The sequence below is a fragment of the Gobio gobio genome, assembly GCF_949357685.1.
Source record: "Gobio gobio genome assembly, chromosome: 24".
Lineage (NCBI taxonomy): Eukaryota > Metazoa > Chordata > Actinopteri > Cypriniformes > Gobionidae > Gobio > Gobio gobio.
Genome location: NC_137120.1, coordinates 30,709,605 through 30,733,876, shown reverse-complemented (window position 1 = coordinate 30,733,876; position 24,272 = coordinate 30,709,605). Strand labels below are relative to the sequence as shown.

General features: G+C 39.1%; 1 protein-coding gene across 2 annotated transcripts; it reads left to right on the top strand.

The window, feature by feature from the left end:
* The first annotated feature begins 2,397 nt into the window (after positions 1 to 2,397).
* On the top strand, positions 2,398 to 23,592 carry mier2 (mesoderm induction early response 1, family member 2). Of its 2 annotated transcripts, XM_079807477.1 has the most exons (13): positions 2,398 to 2,413; positions 5,008 to 5,180; positions 5,263 to 5,379; positions 5,500 to 5,620; positions 7,307 to 7,386; positions 8,031 to 8,100; positions 8,220 to 8,365; positions 14,015 to 14,096; positions 14,214 to 14,308; positions 14,431 to 14,561; positions 18,523 to 18,647; positions 18,903 to 19,023; positions 21,810 to 21,946. In XM_079807477.1, the coding sequence occupies exons 2-12, from the start codon at positions 5,016 to 5,018 to the stop codon at positions 18,980 to 18,982; spliced, it is 1,212 nt and encodes a 403-aa protein (XP_079663603.1). In that variant the 5' UTR covers positions 2,398 to 2,413; positions 5,008 to 5,015; the 3' UTR covers positions 18,983 to 19,023; positions 21,810 to 21,946. The 2 variants fall into 2 exon arrangements, with proteins under 2 accessions (XP_079663603.1, XP_079663602.1); XM_079807476.1 differs by lacking the exon at positions 18,903 to 19,023 and having other exon boundaries at positions 21,810 to 23,592.
* The last annotated feature ends 680 nt before the right edge of the window (positions 23,593 to 24,272 follow it).

Here is a 24,272-nt window from a genome sequence, read left to right as displayed (position 1 = left end):
CATGAGTCAAGTCTGTTCATGAGTCAAGTCTGTTCATGAGTCAAGTCAGTTCATGAGTCAAGTCTGTTCATGAGTCAAGTCTGTTCATGAGTCAAGTCTATTCATGAGTCAAGTCTTTTCATTAGTCAAGTCTTTTCATTAGTCAAGTCTGTTCATGAGTCAAGTCTGTTCATCAGTCAGGTCTGTTCATGAGTCAAGTCAATTAATGAGTCAAGTCTGTTCATGAGTCAAGTCTGTTCATGAGTCAAGAGTCAAGTCTGTTCATGAGTCAAGTCTGTTCATGAGTCAGGTCTGTTCATGAGTCAGGTCTGTTCATGAGTCAGGTCTGTTCATGAGTCAGAGGTCTGTTCATGAGTCAGGTCTGTTCATGAGTAAAGTCTGTTCATGAGTCAAGTCTGTTCATGAGTCAAGTCTTCATGAGTCAAGTCTGTTCATGAGTCAGGTCGTTGTTTCTGATTGTTCACTTTGGATTATTGGATTTCTGTTCATGTTTTGGATTCACTGTAAATAAACGTCACTCGTGTTCTCACTTCAACTTGCCTCCATTGGACCATACGTTACAGAATTGTACTGCAATTCTGAACAAACTGCATACCTTTTCTAAACTTAATTTTAATATTTTCTAAATAATATTATTAGGGATGCATGATATATCGGCCACCATATAGGTATCAGGTGATATATGTTCATTTTTAATGTTATCGTTATCGGCCTGATAAGAACATTTGTCCGATATATTAAAGCCAATAAATAATGAATTATTTCCTTCAGCTGAGATTAAAGCCAATAAATAATGAATTATTTCCTTCAGCTGAGACACTTCAGAAGCGCACTGTTCACCATGATGGTTTTGAGTTTTCTAAAATATGATTGGAATCACTTCAAAAAGGAAAATACACTTAAGTGCAACATGTGCAGCGCAAGTCTGTCATATAGGCTACATAAAATTATAGTGACAACATTATAATTGTGTGCTTGGGACATGGATTTTAATGGTGAGACGTTTGTTTTTGTAATCAGGCTCTCAAAAATTATATACAAATTTGGATTTAGATTTATCAGCTAATATATTGGTTATCAGCTTTCAAATATAAAGAATTTATTGCTAATCGGCCAAAAATGTTATATCGGTGCACCCCTTTTTATTATTATTAATAAAAATAATAAATATATAAAAAACAATAGTGAAAGAATGTGTTTTTATTCTTGGTCAAAATTGTAATCGATGGAAAACTACTGGAAAAAAAAGAAATAAAGTTAAGACCTAAAAGAAAGTTTCAAACAACAAAGTAACAATTTAATATTAATATATTTAATAATATTTTGAAATGTATTTATTTATTTTTTAACATAAAACAACAGAACCCTGACCACAGCTTACAAGTACATTTCAACACAAACCATACCTGCATAATCAAAAGACGAACAAATAAACAACAACAACAAAAAATAGGTTCATGTTGACCTGCCAAGGTTTTGCAAAAATATATATGTGAAATTAAAAAAGGGGCCCATATCTGATAAAACATGTCCATTTTCCCCTTTGACCAGTAGGTAATATATTCCAGTGAAAGAAAATCAAATATCACTTTATGCCACACCGACATTGTGGCCGGTTTTTCAATATTTAGAAACTTATAGGGAAAAATTTTTACAATGTGAATCAGTTAGCCTACTTATTCAAAATGGAGTTATACTTGATCAAAATCAAGAAAAACTAAATAAATGTAGACAAATGTTCCACAAAAATATCAAACAGCCTTACTTAACACTGATAATAATAAGAAATATTTCTATAGCAGCAAATTAGCATATTCAAATGATTTCTGAAGGATCATGTGACACTGAAGACTAGAGTAATGATGCTGAATAGAAACATTTATTTTAAATTATAATGAAATTTCACAATATTACTGTAGGCCTATTTACAGCTTTGGTGAGCATAAGAAACTTATTTCAAAAACGTCTCAGCTTGCATACCTCAAACTTTGTAAATAAACACTTTAAATATCAGATGTACCTTATATGGCAGTTATAGTTTTGTAACCGTTTTTATGGATATCTGATTATGGCACAAACGGAAATTAAACATCTGGTTATGTGACTACATTAGCCATGTAAAAAAGCTCACGTGAAGTCAAGATAGTTGCATTTTCATTCATAGTTGATAACTTTGGAAGTACATAACTATTTTAGACCCTTCAAACGCTAAAGTATATTTTGCTCACAAATTTTACCGGTGGGATCCATTTCCATTCAACACAACTATTTAGACTGCATATGAGAACCTATATGAATAGTTTGACATGGTTTGGTGACTATCATCAGTGTTGTTAGTCAGAATGTAAGTTCAATAGGAGTTCTACACAACATCCGGGCATTCCACCGCTTGCGCAGAATCGGAATGGCGGAGGTAAGTGAGCTGCGGGGCTTGGGGGAAGAACAACACAAGGATTAAATGTTTCAACCGCTCCGATAGACTTTAACCGCCAGCCGCGCATTAACGGACAGGTTAAGACCCCGGCCGTCTGATCGACCGACTCAGAAAACGGCAAAGATTGACGGTCACTAATAAGGAGGAAGTTAAAATGGGAGCACTCCTCAGCGTTTCGCCACTATCTCTCTGTCTGTACGCGTTCACGAGCGTTTAATTCGCCAGATCGAGCGCCGTACGAAACAACGGGAGAGCTGCGCGAGCGCTGGTGCTGAAGTGTGTCCCAGGTGCGCGCGGAGCAGGACGGATGGCAGGTCTAAACTTTCAAAACTTCAGATACTGTCACTGCCTCCTCGACTTCCCTAAAACTGTTTCCTTCTCGCACCGGTTCGGAGTCACGATGAAAATGTTCAGCACTGACTTAACAGGAAAGCGCCTGAGTGACTAACCGCTGCAAACTTCAGGAAAGCTCAAAGAGGTCACATACAGATGCGTTAATGGTTAGGGAAAACATTCGGGAAAGACACTTTAAACATGTTTGTGGTGCTTAAAAACTCTTTACTTTGAGTTTAGGCGAAGTCTAGAAGTGTCTATGAGGTAAACATAGAGAAATAAGTTACATTTTGTGGTATAATGTCATTTTTTTCTAAGGGAGACTTGTTATATGAGGGGAAGACAGTGTCTAGATCATGTCTCTTAAAAACAGAGGTTCTTCATTGGCATTGTTGGGTCAATGAAGAACCTTTAACGCCCACAGAACATTACCTTTGCACAAAAGTTTCTTTATAGCAGAAAAAGGTTGTTTAGTTCTTCACACTAAGAAATAAATGGTTCTTGTATGGCATCGTTGTGAAAACCACCTTGAGGAACCTTCATTTTTAGTAATACTATTGCCGTTTTGATAAATTTCTTATCACATTTGTACTGTAGGAAATAACTGCTATTTTGGCATAAACTATGTTTACCGCTATTTTTGTAAGGGCTTATATTCTAAAAGTACAATTAGTATTGGAAATATTCTAGATATCTTCTCTTGGAAAAAGTTTTGAACATAATTCACTGTATAAAATATTGAAAAAGTCTTTGAAGAGTAATTAACAATAATTTAGTTTAAACAATGTAATTTTGGTGAAAATGATGGTTTTTGTGGTAAAATTGTGTAAAGATAACTTATGACAGGTCATGAAACTTTACTAAGTGCTTCATTTCAGATGTTCAGAAGAAAGTTGTTTGGTATTTAGCCTTGTAATAGTGGTTGACCTATTTCATTTTTCCACATTATCTTTGTATATACAGTGGCTTCAAAAGGTTTTTAGTAGGGATGCACGATATATCGGCCACCATGTCGGTATCTGCCGATATATGTAAATTTTTTGTTATCACTATCGGCCCGACAAAAAAAATTAGGCCGATTATATTAATAAATAATGGATTATTTCGTTCAACTGAGGCCCCGTCCACACGAAGACACGTTTAGCTGTATACGTTCAAATTTTGTACCGTACCAGCGTTTCGTCCACTCAGATCCGGCGTTTTGGGAGCATGAAACCGATATTTTTTGAAACCGGGTCCCAGAGTGGATGAATCTGAAAACGACACCCTTGCGTTTTCATGTGTACAGCAAATCTGTGTTTTGTGAAATGGTGACGTCAGCACACCACGTCCTGCGTGGGGAAGACTAGAAGGGATACAACTACGGGCACTGGGCATGCGCACATTAATATTGCGTCATTTTAATTACTGTATTTGCATTATTGTAAGGGTATGTTTAGCGTTGGGGTAGATGTAGGCGTTAATAAAACACATCTGGTAAGTAGTAAATTTATTTATTGTTATTTTATTGTGAGATTTTGCCTCACCTCCGACTGTTGCCGTACCCCTTCTAGCCACAACTCTTCTTCTCCGTTTTTAGTGTATTTCTGTGGCAGAATTACAGCGCCACATACTGGCCTGGCATGTATACTACATCGTTTTGAGTCGTTTTCATGCTCTCGTGTGTACGCTGATATTTCTTGAAACGAGGGGGAAAAAAGATCGGATAGGGAATGCTTTGGCTTCGTGTGGACGGGGCCTGAGACACTTCAGATGCGCACTGTTCGCCATGATGGTTTTAAATTGTATGAAATATGATTGGAATCAGTTCAAAAAGGAAAATACAGTTACGTGCAGCGCAAGTCTGTCATAGGCTACATACAATTATAATGAGAACATTATATTTTTGTGCTTGGGACATGGCTTTTAACGGTGAGACTTTTGTTTTTCTAATCAGGCTCTCAAAAATGATATTAAATTTGGATTAAAATTTATCAGCCAATATATCGGTTATCGGCTTTCAAATATGGGTTAGAATTATCGGTCAAAATGTTCATATCGATGCATCCCTACTTTTAAAAATGCTTGTATGCCAATGCTTGATAATAAAAATATAAAACCCAACTGGCATCCGCATACAAATATTATAACATTTTTATTAGCCATTTTTACCAATATTTAACCAACATTTACCAATGTAATTGACTGATGAATTGATTGATATTACATTTTGAGAATGAACTGCTCTCATTGTGCTTTAGCTGTGCGAATGGGCTCCAAGGACCAACGGTACAGTCGTGTAGACATTTTCCACCAGGGCTATGCGGGGCCACTGGAGGCCCTTCCCCGGGCATCCACGTTCCTAGAGGAGCAGGACAGGACCCTGGCGGCCCTGCGGAGGCAGGCAGTAAAGATGGCAACAAAGACCCATTCAGTGAGTGGAACAACTTCTTGCTATGCATTGATTGAGTTAGATTCTTATTAAAAAAACAATTGTTTCGTTCAACTTTCTACAGGGTGGTGAGATGCCCCTCGAGCAACTGCTGGCACTTTATGGGTACAACATGCCTGATCCTGTCCTGGAACAACCGAATGAACTGGCAGCTAGTCTGCCTGAAATGACACTGGACAAGGTCACTATCATTGGTTTACTTTCCTCATTAGATTCTTGAAATGCTCTGAGCTTCATTTGGAAAATTAGAAAGTAACAAATTATGGCTTGTAATTGGAAGTTAAGTCTTGTCATTTTGCAGGTTCAGACAGGTAAAGATCTGCTCTCAGGAGGGGAGGATGTGGACAACCATTCCTCTGCTGATGACCTCCCACTCTCCCTCACGTCCCATGCATCTGACCTCTTACAGTGCCACCTAAGAGGTAGCACCTCACATTTCAATGGCTCTTATTGTACTGTATTTTCCTAAGTGAATATTCTATATGTCAGTGCTAGTTGCCGCCTTTTTCCATCTTTTAAATTTGTCCTGATTTGTCCACACTGCACACACGTCTGGAACTTAATCATGTTTTTCTGTGATAAATCTTGGTGACACCAGAAAAAGACATTTAGTTCCCTATTTTAATGATCTGAGCGCATGGTCTGAAGCATATGGCGCAAGTGCACTTAGGGCTTGTCCGAATCCACTTTTGCTAGTGTAATGACGGAAAAAAAAAAGGTCTGCGTGCCAGTAACTTGTAATTAACCAATCAGAGTCTCATCTCCCATTCCCTTTAAAAGCCAGTTGCATTCGCGCCTTGGCGGATTCACTATTTTCGAGAGGAAAGACTGAACGCTTCTCCAGAGCGGAGAGGAATCCTTTTATTTTTAATATTTAAAAATGTTTGTGTGCTTCTGCACGTCCCTGTGTGTGTAATAAGCAGAGAGTATGCTCGTTGTGGACCCGCCTATAGGCGCATATTACTAACACGCCCTTTAAATAACACAAAAAATACTGCACAGTCTTTTTCAGTTGCCTCAATATAGCAACGCGCCAACAATGCAACTGAACTAGGGCTGGACGATAAAATGATAACGATATATATCGCGAAAGACACGTAATCGATATCAATAAACAATGCATTTGATAAAATGTTCGATAATAAAAAAATTTCGCCGGAAGAAACCAGAGGTTGCAAAGCAAGTTTGGTTGCATGAACAAAGGCACTCACTCTCTGGTAACCTAGCAACGTAGGGAGTGACACGCTAACAGCCAATCATGTAGCAGTATCATGTTTGTTTGTGCACTATCGTTGTCTCGTGTTGGAGTGACGAGTGGAAAATGAGTGCCGCAGCGAGCGAGGAAATTGTTTATAAAACAGGAAAACAAGTTGGATTTTATAAGTCTGACCGTAGTCAGACCAAACTTGTTTTACCACCTTAAGCCTTGTTTATACTTTCGACGTTTGGGGACGTGTTTATACTCCACGCGCTCGCCGTTGTGCTATTCTTTGAAACGACATGGAGAGGTACTCTGCATCAGTGCCTTATGACAAAGCATCTAAACGGTACAAAGAAATAACGGAGGCACTGCACCTTAATGTTAAGAGATAATTAAGTGTTCATTGTGATTTTAGACTTATGTTTACATTTTAATTATTTGAGTGTTCATGGTTGTGTTGACATTTCTGCCTTTAAAACTGAGGGGATTATAATCAGAGGAAGGTTAAGTTTAAAATAAAAATGTGATATATTTTTCTCCTGGTCCTTATTTTAAATAGGTCATAAAAATATCAATAATTATCGATATCGACCGATATGAAACACTTATATCGTGATACAGTTTTCAGACATATCACCCAGCCCTAACCTAAACACATCTCGTTTTCAGACCAGCACACCCATGGGCAAACAGATGGACACAAGTGCATTTGCTATTTAAACAATGTGGTGCTGGACGTGAAAATGATAACTGCGTCAGGCTGAAACTAGCAAAAAACACTTGCATCGCGCCTGGCGCCGCATTGCACCAGGTGTATGCTAGTGTGTGGTATTGTTTTTATGAAAAATGTATTTTCTTTTGTCAAAAATGTTTGGGCTTACTCTGAGCATGTTCTTAATCTTGCCAGGTGATGACAAAGACACTTCAGTCAGCTGCTCCGAAGATGACTCAGAAAGCAACTCTATCCCCTCCAGTGATGGCCGAAAGGTAAAAAAAAATGATTCGTTATAATTAACTATGTTTATATTTTATTCTATTTTATTTCAATGACCAATAATTATTTTAATAATTTTAGCTTTATTTAACAATTATATATAATGGCATTTTAATGGTCCAAGAATAGAGCCCAGTGGGACACCATAGTTAAAAGTATCAGTAGGCTATTCTGTGCAAAATTAATAAAGTTTTCTGACACAACATTTAAAAATTTTATGTTGAAAAACATGACCATTGTTTCTTTTTTCTTTTTTTTAAAGAAATTAATACTAATTAATTTTATCGAAGTGAAGTACTTTTGTAAAGTAACAAATCGGCATGTTAGAATGTTTTCTGAAGGATCATGTCAGCTTTGCCATCACAGGAATAAATTACTTTTTAAATTATATTAAAATAGAAAACAGATTAATTTATATTAATGAATTAACAAATTTTGTATAAAACATTTCACAGTATTACTGTTTTTATTGTATATTTGATCAAATGAATGCACCAATGGTGAGAATAATAGACTTCTTTCAAAAACATTTTAAAATCTTACTGACCCCAGATCTATAAAATAGAATCCATAATATTTTATAACAGTCCGCTTAATGGAAAGAAAATGCAATAATGTGCCATGTTTTGGTTATCAGGACATCATGGTGGGCCCCCAGTATCAGGCTATAATTCCTGCTCTCTGTACACACACCTTTTATGAAAGAGGTGAGTGTCTTTTCTTAGCTGGTGTCCTTAACACTGGCTCCAGGGTTGTGGTTTATTTTGCATAACTGACATGCCGAGTCCCCTGGGACCCACACCTGTTTTGTTACTGTTATCCCCAGCCTATGAAAATGAGGACCAGTTGTTGTGGACTCCAGATGTGTTGTCCAGTCTGGCAGTAGAGACGTTTTTGCTTGAAGTCCAGAGAAAAGACAATGGACCTACAAACAGTCTGACCACAGGAGATATAGTCAAAGACAATGAGCAGGTTTGGTCATTCATATCATCATTCAGATATCATTTTTTCATGCAGTTTGGAAGTGGCTGAACTGATGTGCAAATTATGTACTATTATAGCATTCATTTTTATTTAGAATTTTTATATTTTGACATTGACATTAACATTTAGTAATGTTAGTTGACAGATGTCGTAATGTTAGTACTTCAACATATTTTTCAGTTATTTTCCACGGCAACATTTAATTTAGCTTATATTTTATTTGAGCTTAAAGGGGCTATATGCGTTTTTCAGAAATTTAAACTCGCGACTGACACCTGTGGCCAAAAAACAGAACTGCTCTCATTTTCTGCTCGCTCTCGCAGCGGTGGTGACGTCTCATCTGCAGACAGCGCGGGAAAAAACAACCCGCCAGAAAATAGGAAAAATAGGATACAGGCTTATAGGTGCACCCACTTTTTCAAGATTCAAGATTCAAGATTCAAGAGTTTTATTTGTCACATACACAGTTATATACACAATATACAACTGGCAGTGAAATGTAAACAGGTCCGCTCCATGGACAGTGCAAATAACAGTTACAAGAAATTAAATAGAAATAGAATAAAATTAGAATAAAAAGTATTAACATAAGTAGAATTATAAATAAATCAAGTAAAAGATAAAAATAGGAAATAAGATAAAAATAAAAATATAAAAAATATGTGGATATGATAAGTGAGATAAACTGTAGACTTAAAAATAAGTGGTTAACATAAAATATATAATATGTATATATAAAGAAGTATAATGTGCAAGGTTTATTACAGGTTGTTACGCAGTAACAATAGGGACGTAAAGTGCAGTGCAATTGCAGTATGTGGATGTTAATGTTAAAAGACTGTATGTTTATGTGTGTGCGGGGGTGAAGTGAGTCACGTGACTGAGTTCAGGAGTCTGATGGCCTGGGGGAAGAAACTCCTCCTGAGTCTTTCAGTCTTTGCCATCAGGCTACGGAAGCGCTTACCAGATGGCAGCAGGGTGAAGTGAGAGTTTGCAGGGTGATTAATGTCTCTGATGATTTTAGTAGCTCTACCTCTGCAGCATTTGGTGAAGATGTCCTGCAGAGACGGGAGAGCTGAGCCTGAGATGCGCTCGGATAAGCGCACCACTCTTTGCAGGGCTTTGCAGTCGTGACTGGTGCTGTTCCCGTACCACGCTGTGATGCACTGAGTCAGGACACTTTCTATCGCCCCTCGATAGAAAGTTTTCAGGATGGCTGGTGAAACCCTGAATTTCCTCAGCTGGCGCAGGTGGTACAGTCTTTGCCTGGCTTTTTTCACCTGTGTCTGGATGTGTGTAGTCCAGGTCAGATCCTCGGAGATGTTCACACCCAGGTATTTGAAGCTGCTCACTCTCTCTACCGGTGTCCCGCTGATCATGAGAGGGGAGTATGACCGATGCTGTCTCTTCCTGAAGTCCACAATCAGTTCTTTGGTCTTGTTAACATTCAGAGAGAGACAGTTGTCCTGGCACCATGATGTCAGTTGCTCCACTTCGTCCAAGTATGCCGTCTCATTGTTGTTGGAGATGAGACCCAGGACAACAGTATCATCAGCAAACTTGATGATCGAGGTGGAGCTGTGTGTGGACAAACAGTCATGGGTGTAGAGAGAGTAGAGCAGGGGACTCAGCACACAGCCCTGTGGAGCTCCAACACTCAGGGTGATGGAGGTGGAGGTGAACTGGCCTACTCTCACCGCCTGGGGTCTGCCAGTGAGGAAATCTTCAATCCAGAGGCAGAGAGAAGAATTCAGGCCTAGATCCAGGAGTTTGTGTGTTAGCTTAATGGGAACTATGGTGTTAAAGGCTGAGCTATAGTCAATAAATAGCAGCCTGACATAGTTCCCACTTTTGCTGTCGATGTGAGTGAGGCAGGAGTGAAGGACGTGAGAAATGGCATCTTCAGTCGATCTATTGGGACGATAGGCAAACTGAAGAGGGTCCAAAGTGTCAGGAATGGAGGAGCAAATGTTGTTTTTAATGAGTCTCTCAAAGACCTTCATGACTAAAGATGTGAGAGCCACTGGACGATAGTCATTTAGGCAAGAGGGTTTACTGATCTTAGGTACAGGGATGATGGAGGATCGTTTGAAGGAGGTGGGGACAACAGATGTAGCAAGGGACTCGTTGAATATGGATGTAAAGAGCCCTGCGAGCTGATCAGCACAGGACCGCAGAACACGACCTGAAATACCATCCGGCCCAGCAGCTTTCCTGACATCCACACGTTTGAGTGCCCTCCGAACCTCGTCCTCCGAGACAGAGATCACGTGACCGTTGCTGCTCTGAGGGACTCTCTCTGACGCGTCACTCGCCGGAGTCGCGCTGCCGCGATTACCATCAAAGCGAGCGTAGAAAGAGTTTAACTCGTTCACCAGCAACGGATCAGCTCTCACCTCTGCAGAGGATTTAGTTCCAAAAGCACAGATGGTTCTCAGTCCCTGCCACATCCGCCGGGAGTCGTTGAGTTGGAAATGAGATTCCACTCGGTCACTGTGAGCGGACAAGGTGTCAGTATGCTCATCAGGAGATGTTTGAGTCATAAATGGTAAAATGAAAAGGCTATTGTTACGTTTATTTTGGGGAAAAAGTTGCATATAGCCCCTTTAATATCAATTACATTTTTTTTTATATATATATATTTAAATATTTTGTTAAAAATAGCAACACTGCTTGCTAGACTGATCTATTGCATTTAGTTTATTTTTTATTACAAATTATAGTGTATGATGCGTTTGACAAGTTATATCTTGTAATTCAACTTTTACACACACACACACACACACACACACACACTCACTCACGTGTAGATACAGGGGTTGGACAATGAAACTGGCCAATATAGTGTTGAAGGTTTCATTCCTATAAATGCGCAGTCTAGTGGTCAATCTTTACTGATTTTCATCAGTAGGAGCAGAGTGTGAAGATTGAATTAGCAGAGCAATATCACAGATGTACACAACCCCCTGGAGCCGTATGGATTACTTTTAGAATGGATGGATGCACTTTTTAAGCTTCAAATTTTGGGCTGCCATTCACTGCCATTATAAAGCTTGGAAGAGCCTGGATTTTTTTTATATAACTCCAATTGTATTCGTCTGAAAGAATAAAAAGCCATATACACCTAGGATGGCTTGAGGGTGAGTAAATCATGTGGTAATTTTCAATTTTGGGTGAACTATCCCTTTAAGCAAGGTACAAAGAACGGACCCCAGGACAGCAAGTCTTTGTGGTGTATCCAGGGTAATGTCAGCATACCTCCATGAAGGACGAACAGTAACTGTTGACACGAGGAAGCTGTCTGAAAGGGATGTCTGGGTACTAACCTTGATTGTATCCAAAAACATAAAACCACAGCTGCCTAACTCACTGCAGAATTAAATACATAACCTCGACCCTCCTGTTTCCACCAAAATGTATGCCAATGCCAAATGTCGGTTTCATTGGTTCCAACAGTGCAAATTTTGGGCTGTGGACAATGTGAAACATCCAACTTCACTGTCTTTCCCACATCCGTGGGAGTTACGGTGTGGAGAAGCCCCAAAGAGGTTTAACACCGGACTGTTGCGCTCCCAGAGTAAAGCACTGGGATGGATCAGTGATGGTTCGGGCTGCAATATCATGGTATTCCCTACTGTTCTTTATCGTTGCTTAACTACAAAGGAGTACCGAAACATTCTGGAGCACCCAATGGTTCAAACATTGTACCCTGAAGGATGCCGTGTATCACCATGATAGATGCTCCAATACACACAGCAAGACTTGTGACAGAATGGTTTGATGGACATGAAAGTGAAGTTGAAAATCTCCCATGGCCTTGAAATGTGAATCTGAATATTATTGAGCCCATTTGGGGTTTGTTTTCCGCATAGACCGTAAAAAAATATGGACGACGTGACTTCATTCTCTTTCGCTGAAGAGCCGCTGGAGGTCCGAATATGACGCTGACATCTTGTGCAGATTTGCGGCCGAGTCTGCGCAGTAGTGACCTCGGGACCAGAGTCTGCGCAGTAGAGAGCAGGAAGTAGAGCCGCTATATCAAAAGCCCGTCCATACTTTCGCAGATGCACAACAATTCATTATGTCGGTGTGAAGTAAACAGTTATGGACATGTAGAAATTAAAACTAAAGCGCCAATGTCCTCCCAAAAATCCTGAAAAAAGTCAGTTGGTGCTTCAGTGACGACTTCGCTCAGAGAAGCCGTATATCTCAGCTGTCAATCATGACGTCACACCCTCCGTTTTTATAGCATCAAATAACTAACTAAAACCTAACTTGTTTAAAAAAATGAACACTTGAAATGAAATCTGCGTGATTAAAAACTGCCCTAAAATGACAGAAACTAATTCTGGGGGGAAATTATATGAAGTGTAATTTGATTGTTTTCGTTTGTCTCGTGTCCATTAGAATACACGGCGAGGCGGCGGTTATGAGCTATACTGGGATAAACCACCTGGGGGCGACTGAGACGTTTTGGCTTCAGTTTTTAACACGAGTGCGGCAGGCTTGGTTTTCCTCCACCAGCATCACTTGTGACCTGGCCAGTGGCCACTGTTTCTCTGTTCTGGAAGAGGAATGGCTCAAAATCCCTCTGGCTACTGTGAAGGACTTCTATCTGTCATTCCCAAGACAAATTGATGCTGCATTGGATGCAAAAGGAGAACCTAACCATACTAAGCAATAATTGTGGTCTAAAAACCTGATGTTTCATTGTCCAACCCTTTTATATTAAATATATACAGTGGGGCAAAAAAGTACTTAGTCAGCCACCAATTGTGCAAGTTCTTCCGCTTAAAAAGATGAGAGAGGCCTGTAATTTTCATAATATGTACACTTCAACTATGAGAGACATAATGAGAAAAAAAAGATCCAGAATCACATTGTCTGATTTTTAAAGAATTTATTTGCAAATTATGGTGGAAAATAAGTATTTGGAAAGAATTCTGAGTTGCATCCAAAGAACACCATACCTACTGTGAAGCATGGGGGTGGAAACATTGGGGCTGTTTTTCTGCAAAGGGACCAGTACGACTGATCCGTGTTAAAGGAAAGAATGAATGGGGCCATGTATCGTGAGATTTTGAGTAAAAACCTCCTTCCATCAGCAAGGGCATTGAAGATGAAATGTGGCTGGGTCTTTCAGCATGACAATGATCCCAAACACACCGCCCGGGCAACGAAGGCGTGGCTTTGTAAGAAGCATTTCAAGGTCCTGGAGTGACCTAGCCAGTCTCCAGATCTCAACCCCATAGAAAATCTTTGGAGGGAGTTGAAAATCCGTGTTGCCCAGCGACAGCCCCAAAACATCCCTGCTCTAGAGGAGATCTGCATGGAGGAATGGGCCAAACTACCAGCAACAGTGTGTAAAAACCTTGTGGAGACTTACAGAAAACGTTTGACCTCTGTCATTGCCAACAAAGGGTATATAACAAAGTATTGAGATGAACTTTTGTTATTCACCAAATACTTATTTTTCGCCATAATTCGCCAAATACAAAGACATTCTGAAATTACATTGATGCATTTTCACTAGCGGTCTCATTCTTTTGTTACCTCACTGTAAGTTTTTATTGTCTTTAGTGGGTCATGTTTTGATCTTTCAGTGGTTGCACTTATTCTTTCATCTCTTTTTTTTAGGCTCTTTATGAACTAGTAAAATGCAACTTTAATGCAGAAGAGGCACTAAGAAGATACCGCTTTAATGTCAAGGTTTTCAATGGTAAGACTCTCTTTTTCTACGCCTTTCTTTCTCAAAACTTCTTTAGCAGGCAGAGAGAAACAATGCATCCTGATATGTAGAGCTGCTTAATCTCAAATATTTTGAAAAATGTTCCAGAAGAGCTTTGTGCCTGGAGTGAGGAGGAGTGTCGTAGCTTTGAGCATGGCTACCGTGCCTATGGGAAGAACTTCCACCTCATACAGGGCAACAAGGTGGGTACCAAATTTGTCTCATAACATATATTATTTCCCAGTACGGATTGCTGCTGATGTTTCTACTTTAGAGAAACGAGAGTGCCTTAATCTGTCAGTCTCTCTTATTTGCCCTCACCCAGGTCCGCACGCGCTCGGTGGGTGAGTGTGTAGAGTATTACTACATGTGGAAGAAATCAGAGCGGCATGAGTATTTCACACAGCAGGCCACCAAGCTGGGTCGGAAAAAGTGCAATCTACCATCTGGGAACACGTGAGTGTGTTTTTTTGTTTGTTTGTTTCTTTTTGAGTAAGGACTCTCACACAAGAAACTAAAAGCATCTGCTAAATGCATAAATGTAAATGTAACGATTAAAAAAGTGGTGCAGAAGGGTGTAAATGAACAGGTTATGTGAATCACTTTTATTCTGTTGCCTGATTAAAAGCAAATTAAGCTGAATTAATAAAAATTGGAGGCATATATTTTTTTAGTTAAAGGGATAGTTCACCAAAAAATCTTTCTTCTGTTGAACACGAAAGAAGATATCTTAAAGAATGTTGATATCCAGTTGACGGCACCCATTTGCCTTTCATAGTATTTTTTTCCTACAATGGAAGTCAATGGGTGCCGTTAACTGTCTGGATACCGTCATTATTTAAAATATCTTCTTTAAAAAAATATCTTTTGTGTTCAATAGAAGAAAGAAACTCATACAGGTTTGGAATGGCTTGAGGGTGAGTAAATGATGACAACATTTTGGTGTGAACTATACCATTAAGAAAATTTAAAATTCACACTGAAGGCAAAATCAAGCAAGCTGCGTTAGTTCAGGCAAGCCAGGTAGTCAAGCTCCGCTATCAGCTGATTGGAAAAATTCCAATTCCGCCCATATAGACCTTTTTTCAGTTAGTAAACATTGGGACGGGGTTTTTTTGTGGGCGGAGCTTAGCTGGAGGCAGAACGATTCCCCTGAACGCTTCACTAACGCTAGCCAGCAAGTTTTTTTAAGGTGAGCTTGTTTATAAACAATGACTGGAGTAATTGTATCTGAATATGTAAGGTCACTCTCTGTCCGGGACCGTGACTGTTATTTAAAAAAAAATAACCTTAATGGACGGAACCAGATTGACCGACCCGTACACGCTCACTCAATGGATGGACGATCTGACAGCATTACCTCCGGTTGAGCCATTACACCCAGGGCCGGCCCACGGCATAGGCGGAATAGGCAAATGCTTATTTTTACCTTAAACTTTATGCAAGCAGCTGTTCTGGGTACTCCGTGTGATTTTATTAAAAAATCATGGCAGTTTTTTTATCAACACATCGCTTTTTTAATAGCCTAATATTTAAGACTACAAGACTTAAAATACACAGATTTAACAGATGAGTTTTGTGTCGTACGATCCGAAGTTCTGCCTAGCCAGCGCCTGGCACACACACTCACTCCAGTCCGCTCGTTTTATTTCGTTTAACCACAGCTGTCGTCGTTTTTTTGTGTGGCAGTAGTAACATGTATGCGGTAAAATTTCAATTTGGAGCCTGTACTCTGTCGATTCTGGCACCGAAAAACACAACAAGATGACATTTTGAGCTCCGACTCTGTGCTGGTTTGTATTGTCCGCCTCCAGTTTTTCCTTTGTTTTGCCTCCAGCTAACGCTGTGACTTAATTGTGACGTCGGCATAAAAACGGTCTATAAGCTGATCCGATTCCTATGCACTTAATTGGCAACTCTCAAACAGGGCGCCTTACTTAAGCGTAGCTTCAGTTCAGTCTGCCTGCTTGGCTGCTTCCACTGCACGCTGCTTTGCAACCCACCTCCACCCGAGCTCCTCCTTAAATTGTGTTTAACTCTGTTCTCATTGATTCATGCTCTGTTCTCAATGGGGGGTTTACGCCGCCCTCCCTGTTTAAATGGAAGGTTGTCCCCAGAAGCTGCTGCTGTTCGCTGTCTTGGCTTTTCATGGTGTTAATGAAAAGGATGAGGAATTTAGAACAGAGCCATATCGCCAAATGTAAATTTGGCAAAATATGCCAATAATAAAAGTTGACTAAAAGTTTGTCTATGGTGTTTTTGACTTAAGTGGACCTGAAAATGTTTAAAGGGTAACTAAACCCCAGCTCAGAGCTTAACTCAATTTTTGAAAAATGCTGGAAAAGTGGGCAGAGCCCAGCGGAGACAGAGGGGACGAACCAGAGCGGTCATTCTCCCCCACCTTCACCTGAAGTGGAGGAGGGTTAATTGTCTGTAGACACAGACCCAGAGCCTTATCAATGCGAGCCGCTGGTTCCAACTGCGTTAACTCCCGATGCCGACGATGCTAGTGAAGCAGCAGCGCAAGAGAACTGACCTAATCTATGAACAGTCAAATCCTTATACTAGGGCTGGGTATCGATTCAGATGTTCCGATTCGATTCGATTTCGATTCCCAAGCTCTCAAATCGATTCGATTTCGATTCTCAATTCAATTTCAATTCAACTCAATGAATATAGATTTAATTCAAATAGCCTACTATATTTATAAAAAAGAACAGTGAACAAGTTTACAAGTGGGTAATTAAAAAGAAATTAAGAGCCACAAACCTGTATATTAAACTCTTTTTATTTTAGGTACACTTGGGTAGGCCTACATTAAAACAGAACCCATCTCTATATTTCAAATGCATACAATTATGTTAAATACAATCCAATTTTGTTTTTATGGATATTTTGATACACATGATTTTCAGCAATTTTCAGTAAAGGACAAGCATTTCTTGCGATTTAGCCGACCATCATTCAGACTTTTTTTTGGAGGATTCACTCGTTTTTATGGAGGCTTTTTCCTCCAGGGGCGTCTGAGCTTTGATTCATGCCCCGGATGATGCATTATATTTCGTCACTATCTGTTATTTGCGTGGCTTCCTTAGATGCGATTGCCATTCGATTTTATCTTAACGACAAGCATATATGCGATACCGGGCAGGATCGACTGGAAACCCCCGGGAAAAAAAATCGATTCTTGGCCTTGAGAATCGATTTTGAATCAACCACCTTTTAAAAAACAATTAATCGAAAAATCGCTTTTTTTGCCCAGCCCTACCTTATACTGAATGCCACTAAAAATAGATCAGATATCTGATATACATACGATGTATTTTTCATTCAAATTAACTGAATCAATAAGCAGCGCAGGACCAATAAGTTCAGACCTAAAAGCCTATTATAAACGGATTTCCTCAAATAAAAGACTATATATGCCAGCAGGTTACAGTATTGTTGTTTGTTACCGCGGCAACCACTTGCGTGTCAGGGTTTGAAAGTGCGTCTCATGTATGAAAATGATCTGTACACATGTGTCAAGTAAGTTTCATTCATAATGTTTCTACTTCATGTAACATGACAGTTCATACTGGAGTGAAGCCGTTCTCATCATGTGATTGGGGAAAACATTTCTGAGGGCGTGGTGAGCTCGTGCCAGGGGCGTGTTTAGTCAGCCGTTGGAAGCATAGATATCCATAATAAAGGCTAGATGTCTTATGGCGGAGTCTCTAACGTCATCACCGGCGGCCATCTTGTCACAGGCAGGGCTCTGTGGTACCTGATGATCTGCATGAACACAAATACTCTTATCTCACTGAAATCTTGACGGATTTACAAATGATTTGGTTTCTTACAAACGTTATTCATGGGCTATAATTATGGATGCTTGAACAAATTATGAATAATTTTTCATAAGTATGCAGTGTCATAACTACATCTCTGACGTTTATAACAAACCAAACAGTTTGAAAATCGGTATAAAATTGAGCAAGTTATGGTTATTTTAAAAGTGCAAGCACCCATGAAAACAATGTTACGAGTGAGCGAGCTGACTGTGACAAGATGGCCGCCAGGTGCGGACGTCGACCTCCATTGGCCAGCAGCGCGCACGAGACATCTAGCCTTTATAATGGATATCTATGGTTGGAAGAACCATCCTACGTCACGATGTATCACAACGTCCAATAGGAAAATTCAACTGCAGCAGCCACCATTCATCCTTAAGAGGGCAGCACTTTGGCGTTTTTACACTATATTTTATAGAATTAAAACACTTTATACCCAAATGTCAAAACATTTACTCAAATCAATGAACAGCATTAATAAAGCCCCAGTATTACAGATCATTAACTAAAAAAAGTTGGTTTAGGGTTTGGTTACCCTTTAAATAATGATCTGATGATATTTAAATGATTTATGCGTCTCATAGAGAGGATGCTGAGCCAGATGGGGATACTGGCGATGTGGAAGGTGCCAATCAAGGTTTGCCAAGTAGGTCTTCCATTCAACTCCAGCCTCCATCGCCACCTGCAGTCATGGAGCTGGATAAACAAGGTACGCATTACTAGTTCTTGGATATTATACTTACTTTTCCACGTGCATATGAGTTCATGGAATCTTCCATTTGAGGCAAGCTTCTTAATTTCTATTCATTTGCTTATGTCCAGCATAAATGCATTTGTTCTTGTTTTTGGTCTGGATGGTCAAAGAGTTATTTGTTTCATTGCTGTTTTCCATCTGCCAGCATTTTTCCTATTGTGTTTGTGTTCTTTTATGTTCCGTCACCTTTCATTTGGTCGTACAATCCAGAGGAGAGCCTGAATTGCGCAGCTCAGTTTCAGGGTCGTCCACGACGGAAACGTACACCACGCTTCCTATTAAAGCCCTGAGCTTGCTGCTCACAGACAGCCTAAAACTGACAGACACACAGGTAAAAACAGAAGTGGAGATGTCCCAGGAAATGGATCATTCCTGTTATGTTGTACATTTTCACTTTTTTTATTATATAATTTTTTTTAAAAATGCTAATCATATTAGGAAGTCAAATAGGCTGATGTACTAACATAAAAACGGGCTCATTAAAGGTGCTGTGTGTACATTTTTTATATATTATTTTAAATATGTTTTCAGATATTTAGGAAACATGCCGTGTCGAAAAATCAATTTTTGTTTTGGACTGTGTGACTCCACCAACTACCAATTTTCCCAATAGTATCGACACCCTGGGTTGTGAAATGGCGGAAAACACAGCGTATTGTAGACATGGAAGTCAGCAAACAAACTAGGTCAGGGATCGCAATATTACATACTTCACCTTTAAGGAATATTGCTGAAAGTATTGCAAGAATTTATCATTTATATTAATCAAAATATTCTACACACATTTTTTTTTATCACTTTAAAATATTCCGCTCTGTTAGATAAAATTACAGAAATGTGTATGATATCAAAATTTCACAACTTTATCTGTTTACATCAGTGTTGTTTTGTGTGATATTTTAACCTAGCATTTATTTTTTTATATTTTCAGTTTTCATTTTAGTTTAAGTTTTAATGATTTCATGTGCTTTGTAGGGGTGTAACGAACCGTTTCGGTACAGGGCTTCCGGTACGGTACACGTGTACCGAACGGTTCCGAATGCAATCTTTAACAGTTAACAGTCGGCTTGTTTTAAGTATGGAACATACTTCAATCCGAGTTCCCACACAAACATATTATGTATAAAATAATATATTTTAACAACGAATTGGAGAAAAAACATGCAAACGCAAATGCATTTCATGCAAAAAACTTCCTTATGTGAAGTTTACATGTTTGCATACAATGGGCCTCATTCATGAAATAATTTGCGCGTAAAATGGACATTTACGAAAACTCTCCTCCAGATTCACAAACGCTTCGTATACCACGGATTTGGTAGTTAAACGTGTGTATATTAATGAATTCCAAACATTCATTAATAGGACGCGCGTGCACACTCATAATTTGCATAATCCCCGCCCATGAGTTACAACTGCAAATGACGTGTCCAGGAACGCTGTGGAATCTTCTGGACTTCTTTCTCAGGTTTGGCTCCAGTATTTTGCATAAATGCTAAAAAGACTAATTGGCCTATTCCTAGCAATAAATATTAAATTATCATGTGTCCATCAAAGCATTTTAGCCAGCTAAAAATGCCTGGTGCTCTTCTGAAAACGGCCAGCTGGTGGCGCTTGAAAACGCTTTGAAAGGGCAGCGTTTTTCCATCTGAGATACTTCGATTGCTATAAATATGATACAGAATATCCATGGCAGTATCTAGTATCTCATTTTGAAGGATATTTCTGAATGTAAAAAATGCAGTAAAAAGCGATATTAACTTCTCCATTATTTTTGTTCAGTCGGTGTACAAGTGGGATGATTGGTCCGTGTAGTTTTTGTCCCGCCCCTCCTCCACTGTGATTGGACGGCCGGGTAAAAAGTGACAGTGACGAGCGCAGCGCTATTACCCAACGTTGAACAGTAAAAAAAAAAAAAAAAAAGACCAGGCAAATCAACTCTTGAAATATTATTATGGTACACAGTGCATCAAAAGGCAATGTCGTCAGTTTGCCTAAATTAGACACAGAAATTAGACACTAAATTACACAGAACGTTCAAATGTTTTACGCACCATTTACACGTGGTAGGGAGCAGGTGTATATTTATTTCGTGCCAACTAACATTTTGAAAATACGAACATTTTCGTGAATCCGAAAATTTACGTCAGAGCGGCTTTTACAAATTTGTTCTGCTCGTGTTTCATGAATGAGGCCCAATGTGTTATTTGAGTGTTGATTATTATATCTAAAAATAAATTGCAGCTGAATAGTTGCTAATAGTTGCTGAATAGGCAAATAGTTTGGGCTCTGTTGTTAACCTTTAATATTATATTAATGTGCAAGTAAGGGCTCCCTATATAGTTTACAGCATTATCTGTAAGAAACTTTTAGTTATAATTTAATTAATTTAAGGACAGACACAATTTCTTCAGTAAACCACTGTTTAATAACAATAAATAAAAAGCAATTTTATAAAACTGCTGTACCGAACCCGTATCGAACCGTGAATTCAAAACCGAGGTACCGTCAGTTGTGTGTATTGTTACACCCCTAGTGCGTTGTCTTTTTATTATTATTTTTTAAATATTTCTATTTATTTTTATTTCAGTCTTAGTATTTTTTGTAGGCTACTTCAACTTCAACTTATTTCGGTTAGTCAGCATTCAAATTTTCTACGTTTTTCATCTAATGTTTGTAAATGATTTTATTTCAATTAATGAAAGCGATTTTAATAGTTAACAACAGCAACAACACTGGTATGATACCAAAAAAAAGATTTTTGTCAAGTGCCTAACTTTAGTTTTTTGCTTAAACCCTATTCAGTTCCATCCTGTTCATTTCTTTATTTCCACCCTGTTATAATTTCATACCATTGTGAAAATAATGAAGCTATAATTAATTATGTTTAAGTGTCTGAACGTGACCAAATCATAGTTTTTTTTAATCTGGTACTGCATAACAGGAATGACCCAAACACTACAAGAATAAACAGAGTGGAAGTAAAAAGATTTCTTTGTGCATGCGGTTTAAATTGCAAAACAGAAACTCATCATACATCAACTTGTTTATTTCTTTACGGTTTCCCCCAAATGCACGACCATTTTATCTTGATATGCCTGTTTGTTATGTTTCCAGGTTCTGAGCGAAACATTGGGGAGCTGGAACTATGTGCAGGTTCTTGTTCTAGCCCACAGGGGGAGCCGTTGTTCAGACAATTTTCGCCTCTCACACAAGCGCTCCAGACGCCAGACAGAGCCTCCCCGTCCACCCAGCTTTACCTCTCCTCGCTCCCCCTTAGCCACTCCTTCCCTTCTTCCCAGCCAGACTCAGGGCTCCTGGGAGCAGGTCTTTACCAGCTACAACCGGGGTCTTTTCCTGAAGATCCTGCACCTGCCTGCTCGGAGTACGTTGCCTCACGGAGGCTTCAAATAGACTTTTCTTCGCCTTCCTCGCCTGTCCCATCCGTCCCAGATTTTGGAGTACTCAGTAGCCTCTTGTGCTCACCTTCCTCCATCTGCCCCGCACCCATCCAACACAGCAACTCACCCGTTCAGCGAAGGGAAACATTCCAGATCTAAGCAAATGTGATGACTTGTCATTCACCTGGAATTTGCAGTTGTTGCTCTTCAGGCTACTCCAGAAAAGCCTGAAATAAAGGGATAATTCAGCCCAAAGTAAAAATTCTGTGGTCGTTACTCACCCTCATGTCATCCCAAATCGGTTTCAACATTGTCCGTACAGTAAAAAAGTAAAAGGGGTCCAAAACTTAAAAGCTCCAAAACATACATAAAGGTAGCATAAAAGTAATCCGCTACTGAAAGTACACTACTTTTATCTAATGTTTAGATCACTCACGCACACACACACGCACGCACACGCACACACACACACACACACACACACACACTATAGCATTCTGTAGAAGAAAGTACGTCATACAGGTTTGGAAAGACATGAGGGTGGAGACATTTTGACAGAATTTTCATTTTTGCCTGAATTATCTCTTTAATCAAGGAATGTGTTCAAGAATTCCTCATTTAAACCATGTTTTCTTCTACTACTAAACTAGTAAACAGGTGTTTTAGGGAGCTGGTTGTCTCTGTCAGACTACTACATGCAATGAAAGTGTTTTTAACTACCTAATTGTAAGCTTCTTTGGAAATCTGTGAGGATGTTTGATGGGCTCATTTTATAGCAACTGTGCATTAAATTGCTTTTCATTGCATGTAGTTCTTATAAGCTCTCAACTTTAATTTTTAAATCGCTTATTTTCGTTAAAGCATAAAATGTTTTACTTGTAAAGAAGATATCATCACAAATGAACTACTAATGCAGTTGCTTCGTCCTTTCATTTGTTGCGATTCTGGCTTTCCCGTTGTAGGTTCTCTTTGTGCAATAATAAATAAAAAAAACACAAGTTCCTCAGGGGCTTCGATCGGTTCCCTCTCGGTCTGGTCCGTCGGTACTGCAGTACTAAGTGTTGAAGAGGGTTTTTGAATGGTTTATGAATATACGCTCCACATATGCTTCGCCAACAAATCCTCTAAGTTTCTCAGGTTTTGCAGCCAGTTGTCTTTGTGTGAAGCCACAACCTGTACTACCCAGAATCCTTTGCTACCTGGAGAAACCGGCACCGTCAAATCTAGTGTAGTACCTCATTTGTGACTGGACTTCTGTTATTTAGGATTTAAAAGAATCCTGTATTACCCTCCACATCCCTTTATATGCTCAGCTTCAACATGTTTTCTAATTGGCTTTAAGTTTTGTCTATAGTTTACACAAGGTTCAGAAGATACGAAAGGGAGACAAACACTGCCTTGACTTATTTTACTTTTTTTTTTTTAAAGCAATTTATGTATTACTGCTCCTGTTATATTGATTTATTGTCCCTGTTATTATATTTTGTAAATAATAATAATAAAAAATTTAAAACAAACTCTTTTTTAATTACTAAGATAAACCCCTTGTGACAACTAGTCCCAGACTCTATATATATTAGTATGTATGTATATGTGTGTGTATATACAGTGGGGCAAAAAAGTATTTAGTCAGCCACCAATTGTGCAAGTTCTCCCACTTAAAAAGATGAGAGAGGCTTTATATCAGTATAAAAGACACCTGTCCACAACCTCAAACAGTCAAACTCCACTATGGCCAAGACCAAAGAGCTGTCAAAGGACACCAGAAACAAAATTGTAGACCTGCAACAGGCTGCGAGAACTCCCAAACCAGCCCTGGGAGCGAGAACTTTTTTCTCTGTTCTTGCGGAGTATGTAGCGGCCTTGAATCTGCAATAGGTAAGCAGCTTGGTGTGAAGAAATCAACTGTGGGAGCAATTATTAGAAAATGGAAGACATACAAGACCACTGATAATCCCTTGATCTGGGGCTCCATGCAAGATCTCACCCTGTGGGGTCAAAATGTGTGTGTAAAAACCTTGTGGAGACTTACAGAAAACGTTTGACCTCTGTCATTGCCAACAAAGGGTATATAACAAAGTATTGAGTGAACTTTTATTATTGACCAAATACTTATTTTCCACCATAATTTGCAAATAAATTCTTTAAAAATCAGACTTTTATGGATTTCTGATTCTGT